The 12,156-nt window shown below is 39.6% G+C and overlaps 1 protein-coding gene across 1 annotated transcript in view; it reads left to right on the plus strand.

The window, feature by feature from the left end:
* The window catches only part of stau2 (staufen double-stranded RNA binding protein 2), a 101,985-nt gene extending 91,606 nt beyond the window's left edge, over positions 1-10,379 (plus strand). The window contains exons 14-15 of the mRNA XM_004081251.5: positions 7,918-7,983; positions 8,912-10,379. Of these exons, the coding sequence (XP_004081299.3) occupies positions 7,918-7,983; positions 8,912-8,947 (102 nt within the window). The 3' untranslated portion in view covers positions 8,948-10,379. The remainder of the gene's footprint in view (positions 1-7,917; positions 7,984-8,911) is intronic.
* Positions 10,380-12,156: the final 1,777 nt, after the last annotated feature.

Here is a 12,156-nt window from a genome sequence, read left to right on the forward strand (position 1 = left end):
CTTGTGCTATTCCTGGGAGTCACACAAATGAAAACACCATACATTATATGAATTATGATCCCCCCATGACGTGAAGGCATGCGCTTATAACTTGCACGTGCACAGGAATCTAATTGGATTCCTTAGAGTTTATTTAACGGTAACTTCCAGTACCTATGCTGTTGCACAAGAAGTGGAGCGGCACAAATCAAGTGGAACTTCAGAGGAATTAACGTCATGTCAGGCTAAACTTCAGCTTTTGCCGGGCACACACTGCCTCTTTATCCATGCCTCTGATGTGGAAGAGGATGTGAAATCTGGAGAGAGAGTGAGGAAGAGATTTGGAAAGAAGATCTGAATACGTTTTCTCTGTAGTTACTCAAGAATCCATGTACATATCACACCGCATTAACAAATAGAGGCATACACTGCCAGCACTCATGCACACACAGGTGTTCTCTGCGAGCTGTCCGGGAATGTTCCAGTGATCCCTGTCCAGGGTTTTGATGTGGGCAGCGGGAACAGAAAAGAATTTAGTGGAAACTTAGGCAGAGTGATGAGAAAACCTACAATGGAATGACCAAAAAAGAAGAGAAATTCTGTAATATGTTTGCAGTAAATTCATTCAAGAGAAAGGCTTGAAGTGATGTGGGAACAACAGGACAAAACATGGCCCCCAGTTTCTTTTCTCTTCTATCTCATATTACATTTGGCTTTGACAGTGCTGCGCTAAAGAGAGAGTCCTGTCGAGGGCCTATGCAGCCTTTTGAAGCCTGAACAAGCCCTCTCCAGCATAACATACCCACCCTCAGAACCTCTCTGACAACAGGGCACTCATTTTTCCAACTTTCTGAGTCTTACCTCCTAAAATGTCCCGTTTGAAATCCATTCCCGTCATTGTTTAGTCTAGTGCTTGTCCTTAGATCATCCTCATAAGCAGCTGTCCTGCATCCCCTTCATGTTTTCATTGTAGCAGCTTGAAAGCAGCCACCCAACATTAGAGACTTTTTTTTTTTTTTTTGCATTATTACAATCAAACTGTAAGCATGTTTTCCCAAAAACAGCACGAGTGGTTATTGTTCAGTTGATCAAACAAAAGAGAGAAGTTTGGGTTACAGCACATCCTCTCCATTGTTTGCTCAAGTTGTTGAATGAATAAAAGTTGGATTTGTGAAACGAAACTATTGTGGTTGTGCATTAAAGCATTGGAGTTAGGGTTAATTGTTTAATGTAGGGGGGTAGGTCTTTTAAACCCCTTTTAAGGAGGTAGTGCTTCATTTCAGAAGTACACTACAGACACATCTTACAGAGATCCAAAAGAACTTGTAAAATTATCATTAAACAATACCACTTTAATATGTATTTTGTAGATTTCTCTTTGCATGTTTCTTTCTTAATTCACTTGCAGTCTAGATGACAGATTTTAGCCCAAATACAAGAAATATCTGGCTAAAGCTATAAACCAATGACTGTTTTTCTTATATTTGACAGTGATTCGTTTTCTGATGTAGCATCAAAGCACAATGAAGGATTACCAATGAAGCTTTTAGTTTTTTTAACGTAAAAGTTCAGATTTGATGTGGAGTCTTCCAGTTTTCTGGCGCTGGTGATGAAAGAGGGATTGAAGGACTTTTAATCAGTGGATTTTAAGCTCTACTTCTGGCAGATCCTTTAGCCTATAAGTATTTTACTAAGCTTAACAGTAAACTTTAGAATGATTTTATTCCGGCTAGTAGTGAGAGCTGTTACACAGTACTGAGTTGTCAGGTCACTGTGATCCAAAGATCCATCAGATCCATCAGGATGATGCTGCAGACTCCTGGGGGACCAGGCTTTTGTTTGGCTTAGCTGCTGATGGAGGCGAAGGCTCTGTCAGGGAAACCATTAGGTTCGCAGCAGGCCCAGAAAAATGAGACGACCTTGTCACTCCACATCAGGAGCACACCATGGCACCTTCTCGGGCCTGTCACATTCGACCACTGTTTGACGGAGCCTTTGAACTCAAAAAACCAAGGTGGATAGATGGGCAGGCCTGTGTGTGGAGCGGCCGTTAGTGGTGTGTTAGGCTGGCTGCCAATGTTGGATTAATAGCAACTGCTGAATTGTTATCTGAAGTAAGGACAAAGAACAAGGGATGAGTGACAACAGAGCAGTTAGTGCTGTGTGGGGCTAAAACTGTGGGTACCTTTTGAAGACAGAAATGTAGTTTCAGTGATACAGGGTGAAGAAATATTTGAATTTGGCACATTATCAATGCTTGTTTTGCTGCATATAAATATTTAGTGGTAGTTGGTAAATCTGAAATATGTATTTCTTTTATGCTGCATTGACACTGGCCTTGGCAACGCCCGTCTAAGCAACCACTTCCATTGAAAGGTCTATGTATATGCATGTTTAAGGCTTGCGCGTTCAAAAGTCTTGCATTGATACATAAGTTCTTAAGTCCATTTTCAGGCTCTACATACAAAATGTGCAGCCATTGGACGTGCATTGAAAGCTGAACCAGCTGAACTTTGACCAATCAGGGACTCAGATTTGGTAGTGACGTGTGGGAAGTGTCTTTTTAATTCATGGAAATGCCTATCAAATAAGAAATGATCATAAAGGAGAAATTATTGATTGTGGTTTGTGCCTGGCCTCAACTATGACAACAAGTCTTTCATTTATCAGAATAGAGCTGTGAAAGAAAAGGTCTGGAGCAAGATTCATGAGATTTGCTCCGCTCCACATTTTGCACCAAGCCTCTTCCAACTGTAGGTAGATAAACTAGAATCAGGTTGCGACAGTCCAGTCTGACCACTTTCTAGAACCCATGCTCATTGGGTTCTTCAACACACATCACATGCCCGGTGTGTACATAACATCAGATTGACTTATAATTTGTTGCTTTATACATTTTTAAGACTTACATATTCAAAACTTTCAGGGCATTATACAGACATTTCATCAATTAGTTGTTAAAAAGTTTTTTTTTTTAATGGCAGATTTATTTTTTTGACATTTACAACTTAAATTTGTTTTTTTTTGTTTTTTTAATCAGATTGTCAAAATACTCAACTAACTTACCGTATATATCTTTTTCGAGCAAAGTCCATTTCTACAAACAACAAGTAATGAATATCGGTCAAAGCTGCAGCAGTTCTGCTGAAAGCTGGACTGAGAAAGTTTGAAAACAGCTTTTCAAGTCCTCCCAATAAAAATCAAAAACCTCTATTAGATCCTTTTATTTTTTTAGGCTTCGTCATTCCACTGTTTGTTAGAAACCTGGCCCATAGCATCATCTGTGTGCATCGCCTCCTAACTCACATCTCAGTCTCTTTGTTGCATGACAGAGATGGAACACCTCCACCTTGCTCCTTCTGACTTCAGACTAAACAAACTCTCAGAGTGCTGATGCATCGTTGTAACCGCGGCCTCTAACGATGGTCAGCTTATCACATTAAAAAAATAATTATTTCACAGCCCAATTTTCCTACAGATAGGCTGAGTATTTGTGTTAGGCTTTGCGGCCTTCACAAAGCTGCCGGGCCTTTATGCCTGCCTGTCGTATATCAGCAACGCTGCCACTGTCGAGAACCTGATTTATGACTGTTTATCTCCAGCCCCTACACTACCATCACTCCCCCACCTACTCCAACAGATGGTCTCTGGGTATTTATTCAGGGAGATAAAAGGTGCCAAACTGATTAAATAAATACAACAAACAAGATTTTAATAGGAAAAGTAGCCACAATTATAATTTATTGGTTGCAGAAGAAAACTAAACAATTGTCTGATACTCATCAAGTGGAAAGGTAATAAAATATTTTTATTTGGGTTTTCCTCATTTATTTTTATAAAAATTGTAAATCTCACTACCACTATAAGACTTGATCTATTTGAAAGATTCTAAGGAATGTTGCCTAGTTTAGTCTCAAAAAAAGATTTTTTTGATTTTGAACATTACAACTGCAACGCATTCCTTTGATTGTCACTTTCTCCTGTTGTCACCTTGAATCTTTTCAATTATAATCATTCTCCACGTCTTACTGGGTGTCAAAGCTCCAAAAAGAAAAAGGAAACAAAAGCACTTTGTGCTATAAATTGTCAATTTTTGTCTATTTTCTGAAGCTTGAGTTGATTTTTGAAAGTCTTTTAAGACAGAATTGAGAAATTAACCATGAAGAATATTTTTTTACGTTAAAATGTAGTCCGTTTCTTTTAACTTACAAACATTAGTCTTCTTTTTGCTTTTTTTCCCTTCTCAATTTGATGGATACAAACCAGGTTTTGACCCCTGCACCTGTCAGTCATATATTACGAATCCTGGTTGATGTTTCCCTAAGTCTAAAGTTAAAAGCTGTGAAAATGAATTTGGACACAAGTGGAAAAGATTGTTCTAACATCCTTCTGTGCTCATAGCATACCAATGAGACACAAGGAAGTAGCCGAATCTTTTCACAATTAAAGCATGACTTGATTATTCTCAGATGTTTTAATTGCTAATCTGCTTTAAAGTAAAGACCACTGGTAAAGAAAAGCCTCTTACTATAAGCTATGACAAATAAAATGTAGATGTTGGGAGAGATTAAGATGCACATTGTAGTAAATTTGACATTTCTACTAAATTTGTCTCAATGCACATAAGTAATGGTAAAAAAGTTTTTTTTATCTTTTTCTCAGTGTCAGTCAGTTTTTTTCTTTTTACAGCAGGGCCATAGATAATCACTGATAATCTTTAATACCATATATACCATTTTAAGGGGCAAAAGGGGAGCCTTTGTGTGAATATCCTGTTTTTAATGTGTTTCTGTTTTTAAACATTTTCCATTGTTATGAACATTTTATTTGCTTTTAATGTACAGTGCTTTGCGCTTCAACCTGAATGAAAAAGGCTTAACAAAAAAGTTTGACATTTAGGTGGATTGACCATCTTCCAAAAAAGGGTGATTTTGGGGGGGGACAAAGTAAAGTGAAAACTTTACGTCTGTCCACCTGCCAATCAAAACAAAAAAGCTCTAAAAATAAACAAATGTGTGGTCTAATTAAATAAAAAACACCTCCTTAAGTTAATATGCTCCCACAGTTGTCATGAATAGAAAAACAAACACTAGACTGTATATTATTGGTGTAAAATTGGACTTTTCAACAAATTACACTCTTTTGAAACCTGCCTCCAGTGGTATTTTAAGGAACTGCAACATTTGTTACTTCAACATACAAGAGGAGAATTTGAAAGTTCCAAAAAAAATAGTTTCAATAGAATGAAAAATGTCTTGGTTACTACAAAGCAAGGGACGGGATCTGGAAATTTTCTAACAGAAAGTGTATTTCTATTTGCAGGTAAATTGTGTTCTTGTAAACTTGAGTTCAATCAAGGACAGAGGAAATTAACTTTATCAACTTCAAAAAGATCTATTATCAAAATGAGTGGATAAAATATTTATTTCTCAAACTTGCACGTAAACCTTTTCTATGCTTAAGTTAGAGAGTTCCCTCTACCTTAACCAAACTTCAAGCTTATTTTTCTTTACTATTTCTCCTTGGCACTTGTGACTTTTTGTCTCTTTTGTCAAAGAGAAGTATGCACTGCATTATTTTTGATTTGTACTAAAAATAAAAAGCAAAACGATCCATTTTCATGCATGGTGGTAGAAGGTTTGGGATGTGGGCCTTGCAAAGAAACCATCATCCTTTGTGTGTCAAGTATCCTTAAGAGATATTTGAGAGACAACATCTGAAACTTCAGTACAGGAAAACAACGTATATTACTTTCCACATAAATATATACTCCCCAGCTACATATTTTACCCACAAAGATGTCAACATATGTGAAACAAATCTTTGGGAAAAAGAAAGATCTGTGGTATGGCTCAAACAAGCAGGATTAGACAAAACAACTTGGCGTTTTGAGTTTGTTAGTGACTGTGCCGCTCTATCCAGGGGTAAATTAGCACTTGGGGTTTCATCTCATTGTTCAAATGTCTGGAAAAGTTGACTCTGTGGGCTGGCAAGGCTTACACCAATCACCTTACATAGTTTGTGGGTCTACATTTTCCTCATATGTGTTCTGTTATGATAACATTCTGGACCGTTCGAACATCTCTGGCAGCCCCTCTAGTTGGCATGCACTTTCAGGGAATGAGTGGGAAGGAAATCACATCATGGAATTCTGGATCCAAGCTTGAAAGAAGGGATTTTTTTTTTTCTTTAACAGCTACACTGTTTGTGATTTTGACTTAAAGACTCATGAAAATTGTGTTTTTTGTGTTTTTTACATGTTCTTGTGCCATTTTTCTCATGACGGAGGACATATATGAAGGAATTACAAGATTAAAACTACATTTCTGAGTATTTCTTTATTCAAACCGCTGTGAATTATAGCGGAATTAAATACAATTATGGTAAATGGCGTATACCTATATAGCGCTTTTCTACCTACAAGGCCCAAAGCGCTTTACAGTCATGACCCATTCACCCAGTCACACACACATACACACACTGGTGGCAGCCTCGCTGCCGAACACTGCTGCCAACCTACCACCAGAGGAAAGATGGGGTTCAGTGTATTGCCCAAGGACACTTCGACACATGGGTGTACAAGGCGAACCTGCTATCTTACGATCATGGGTCAACCGCCCTACCGCTGCACCACGGCCGCCCAGTTGGAAAAAAAGCTTGTAGGTGTGACGTAAAAGCTACTTCTGCAAGCCACAAGCTCTCTTCTCCGCTCCATTCTGATTAATTCACTTTCAGTCAAATAGATCTATTAATTTCTTTGTTTGGTCGTCCAAGCTGGCATCTGGCTCTGAACTGTACGGCTCCAATGTTGCTCGCCATTTTTGTTACACTGCTAATGTTAGGTTGGGGCTGTGAGGGACTGCAAGCTAGCAGTAGAGCGTGTAAACAGACGGATCAAAGGAAGGAGGCGGGGTTTCTCCGCACCCACAGTCCCCGCCCACAACTCAGAGGCAAATTTCTAATGAAGCACTGCCTTTTTGCAGAAACTATGTCCTAGAAGACAGCACAGGTTCTTGATTTTGACTAAACATGAAGATACGTATCGAAAAATTGATTAAGCAGCAGCAGTATCGGTTGAAAATCACAAAGCAAGATTATTTTGTTAAAGAGCTATAAAATCAATTTAGATGTAAGAAAATTTGTTTCTGGCTAACTTTGTCTGTTTCTCTTCCTGTTTTGCTCTCACACCACAGCAAACAGTACCTGTATGAATTGGTAAACCACACTTTTTTTAACCAAAAATCGTTTTGTATTTGAATCTGTTATGTCAGAGACATTTTGTTTTTGTTGCTTAAAATAAAAAGTGGTAGTAAGAAAAAATAGAGGGTTTCTCTGTTAAAAAGCATGCATTGTCATTAACAGTTACACCTAATGATAAATATCTAGATTGCATCCATTTAGGTAAAAGAATCAGGCTGTATCGTATTGTCTCAAAATTGATTGAATCTTTTATTTATCGATTTGTGGACCATGTATAGAGATGCGTATCGAATCACGTGAGAGTAAAAGATACACAACCCTACTGGGAACGCTTTTAAAGTCGATCAAAAGATAATCAGAGTGAGACTTTAAGTATCCATTCAAACATATGGAACATTGGTTACATGAAATGTTCCAGCTCTTTTTTTACGCCAGTGTTGCTGGTTCTCACAAGGTGTGCAGCATGTGAATTTAGTCACTCAGATGGATATAGGAAAATGTGGAGCTGCCAAAATATAAAGGTGGAAGCGTTATCCATTAACATTAGATAAACAGTCGAAGGAGAGAAACCAAAAACAACAGAGAGTGAAGGGAAAGTGTCCTGCTGGCATCAGGTTTCCCAAAGTAAGTGTTATTTGAAAAGCAGCTGAAGGGTGACACTCACTCTCTTCCCACCCTATCCTCCACTTTCCCTCCCTCCTCTCTCATACGACCATCTGTTGTTCCCTCTCTTCTCAGGCTGCTCTAAGTGCCTTGAAACAGCTGTCGGAGCAGGGACTGGACCCGGTGGATGGCCCCATCAAGGTGCAGTAGGAAAGGGATGATGTCCAAATCCGAGGCCACCCCTCAGCTCCTCTCATTGTTCAACCCCGAGGTGTCGCCTTGGCTTAAATCTCTGCCAATAACGCTGGCTTGTCATCAGCTACCTCCCTTCCCACACATTCATCCGCCACTTCCGCTGTTTTTTTTCCTCCTTAGGAAAGCAGCGGTGGGCGTCGACATTTACATGCGCTCTGCTCCCGTCAGTGCGTCATATTTTGCATGATAGCTATCGCCCGTAAGGCCCAATCAAAACAGACATGAGGGGTTTCTCCTGGTGCCTCTTCCCAGGACAAGGAAGGGAGGGGGTGAAGAAGGAAAGACTGGGGAGTATAATAGGGGGGGGGGGGGAGAAAAGCTGTGTGGAAACAAGGGAGGAGATTAAGTATCATGGACTGTTTTCATAGTAGGTGTGCCCAGGGAAAGGTGTCTCCTTTAGGGCAAAGTAGGAAAAGAAAAATGACCACATTGTTATAACAGCCTCATTTGTGTTGTCAAAAGAAACGAGGGGTCAACATGGCAGAAATTATACCTTCACTTGAGGGGTTAATCTCCTCTTTTCTTGCTCACGCTTGGCCTCTTGTGCAATACAAAACTCAACTAACTCAGTGACAGGAAAAAGTCACAGTTGATCTGATAACATGGATTGAGGTCAAGGACTTGTTAAGTGTCCAAAGACAAAGATGCGAGTTTTGAAATCTCTCTGGGAGCTTTCTTCTCCTCAGGAATGACTCATTTTTAAAGAATTTTTCCCTAAAGCCTGAGTGAATCCTTGAAATCCCCCCTGATAAACCTGAGAGAACAAATTACCCAGATAGGGAGTGATCATTTGCAACATTGCTGAAGTCACTAAGCAACCCCCCACCCCCCCACCCCCCCCACCCATCTAACACAGTTTAATTTATCTTTTCAGACCACTGAACCATGCGGGAGGGAGGACGGACATTAAACAGACTAACTCAGGCACCACCACTCAGGTCTGCAAGGATTCAAAGGCTGTCGTCGAGGAGCTGACATCCCCAAACCTTTCCTTCATCGTACCCCAACTCTTGCACCCTACACCCCTGCTATCCACTCGCGCCCCGTCCCCTTTACCCTCAATCTTAGACCACGATTGCCACTGTTTCCTGCTCAACCTGTAACCATGCAATAGGGTGGATGTGCACCGAGAAATAACAGAGTATATAAACCAATACCTGAGTCTATGTGAAGACAACGCTATCTTAACACATTTGTTGATGATTTCCGTTGAAATTTAGATGACAACACGGACAGATGAAGTACAAACTATTAAGAAAATTGCATGGTACTGTGTGAAATCAAGAAAAATCCAAAGTTATACACTACATAGACCATTGTCCCTTTGGATAAACGTTGGTATGGTTAAAACAAATATGTACATCATGTCATTGAAATACAAAAAGAAACATATTAAGGAAGGATAAACTTGCATATACAGTAGCTTATGTTTCCGGGGGTATTATGTTTCCTTTTTTTTATTTTTTTTATTTTATTAATCTAACAATGCTTGAGTACTGTATTTAAAATTAACCAATGCCAGTGCTGTGAAAGTTGTAGTTGTTGTCTTCATATATAGTCACCCAGCTTACCCTGTATGCTGTCGGGGGGATAAAAAAAACAAAAAAAAAGGAGTTCATCTATCTATATGGATGTGTATGACTTTCATAAGACTATCATATTCTGAGAAATGACACAAAAATGTGGAAAAAAAAAAGACAAAAGTCGTGTTAGCAGTAATCAGTAAAAGTGTTGGCCACCCAGGAAGGTTGATGCAGCCTTTCCTTCCTTCGGGTCGACCAGTCCCGTTTTAATATGAAGCCACACTGGCATAAATTCACTGGAGCATCACCTGAACAGCAGCAAAGGGGCCCCCTTGTGTTTTATTTTTATTTTTTTTACCAAAAGTAGGCCTGTTCTTGATTGACTGCAGCTAAAAGTAGCTACACATTCTCTAATGCCAGTAACTTTTCAACTTAAAAAGTCCAAAGTTGAATACAGGCTGCATGTTCTCCAGTGAATGGGAACCCTCTCCGTTTCAGTGATTTTGTGTCAGTGGATCCCCTCTTCCCCCTCTCCTCCCCTCAGTTTTGTCGATCACATCTACACCCATTGTGTGTGTTGTATTGACCTGCCAAGGCATCAACTGGGTGTTTTTAATGCCTGTGTTTCTGGAGTGTTCCCCTTTTAGTGGAGGGAGTCTGCCACATATCTGCAGACTCTCTCTGCTAAAACGCTACCTTGGATCACTTTGTCCACTGATACGGAGGATGTGTCTTCTTCTTCGCTGTGATTTCAATGAGGACTCCGGCTATTTCTGTGGATAACACACAGTAAAACCACCTGAGTTAATGTGGAAATAAGTGTTTTGTCTCTTCTTTGCTTCTTTTAAGTTCACAAACACAAAATGTCGGTTACATAGATTCTTCCAGTATCATTTTTGACTTTAAAATCTGTATCTGAAAACCTATTTAATGCTTTTAGACTTGTTGACATGGTCAAGACAATCTGCTGCAGTTCAAAACGAGCATCAGAATGGGGAAGAAAGGTGACTGATGTGACTTTGAACCTGCCATGGTTCCTGATGATTTCAGGAACTGCTGTTCTACTGGGATTTTCACCCGCAACCATCTCTAAGGTTTACAGAGAATGGTCAGAAAAAGAGAAAATATCCAGTTTGCTGCAGTTCTGTAGATGGAATTGCCTTTTCAAAAAAGCATCATTTGGACAGATAAATCTCAGGTCATCTTTTGGAAATGATTCAAATAGGTCATGGTGAAGTGTTTTAGAGGTAGTATCATGGTTTGGGTCTACCTGGCTCTAAGCAGAGCTAGGTCTTATAAGTGAATACACTTCTGTTTATTGCTAAAGATGATCTAAAAGGATCTCCAGGATAAAGCCACTTTCATCTCTTTCTTTTAATACTTCTGCCTTTTTCATTTGAAATCCTGGCCTTCTTCTCTCATGCTGTATTTAAATTAAATAGCATACCTCATCTTTTTCTCTGTCCTCTCATCTGCTTTTCTCAATTCCTCACACAACTTGACCACATGTGCTGTCCGCCGGTTTTCAAACTGTTGTGTCAACCAGCCCTCTCTTTTCTCCCCCATTAGCGAGATGGATGATCTGGTGGGACAGCAGCAATCTCATGCAACTGCACTGACTAATGGACTGCGCTGGCAGACACATCTGCTCGCCACCGAGGAGCACAGAGCCTGTTCACGTGCATTAGCAGCAGATCTCTATTCCAGAAGCTTGTTCGGATAGTGGTTGACCAGCTTGAAGCCGTGTTAGACCTCTGATGAATTACTTGTCTCTGACAAGCGTATATGAAAAGTCATTCTTTGTGCCCAAAATGGAAGAAAATCAATGGGACTGTGAAGCGTGTTCTGAAATCCTCATAAATATCACAAGATTAAAATGAGGAGAAAGAATCCTATAAATGCTAATCAAAGTCCTAATAGTTTGATTTGGATACGTTGAAGTGTTTTGGAGAGAACTTCCAGGATTACATAGAAGCCTGCTTCACAAAAGGCTCATTTTGGACTCCTATCTGTGACTGGAAGTGGCTTCGCCCAGTGCTGATAGCTTCTTTTCACAGAAGGATAAAAACTGTCAGCAGATCTCTCTTTCATATTAGAAAAAAAAATTCTGCCACAAAGCCACTTTATCCAGCCGTGATTAGTCACAGCAGACGAGTTTTGACATCTCGAGTCCTCTGAGGAGGTTTGAGGGGAGCCCCCGATAGAGGCTATAAAGCCTCTGACAAAGAAATCAATCTGTCCTGCAGAGACCAGCATCTGCTATCACACAGACAGGTGTGAGGAGACACACTGCACATCCACCAGTCGTTTACCAGCTTAAATGTTCTGACGTTTATTTGTTAATCAATTAAATAGTCAAAGAGAGCTCTATCAACCTGTCATTTTTTAGTTCATTTTAGACTGAATAAACACTGAACACCTTAACTTTCCATATGTCTGTACTGCCTTACTAGAATATTAAAAAAGGATGAGGATAATTCAATATAAATATAGCAAAATTAGTTTTTAGGTTAAGATTACACAAAAATATCAAAAGTTTTAGTTTTAAGCCCTTAACCTGATTGTAAACATGAACAATAAAAAACTTCAAAGAAAA

The sequence above is a fragment of the Oryzias latipes genome, chromosome 20 (assembly GCF_053564925.1).
Source record: "Oryzias latipes strain Hd-rR chromosome 20, Olatipes_Hd-rR_3.1".
NCBI lineage: Eukaryota > Metazoa > Chordata > Actinopteri > Beloniformes > Adrianichthyidae > Oryzias > Oryzias latipes.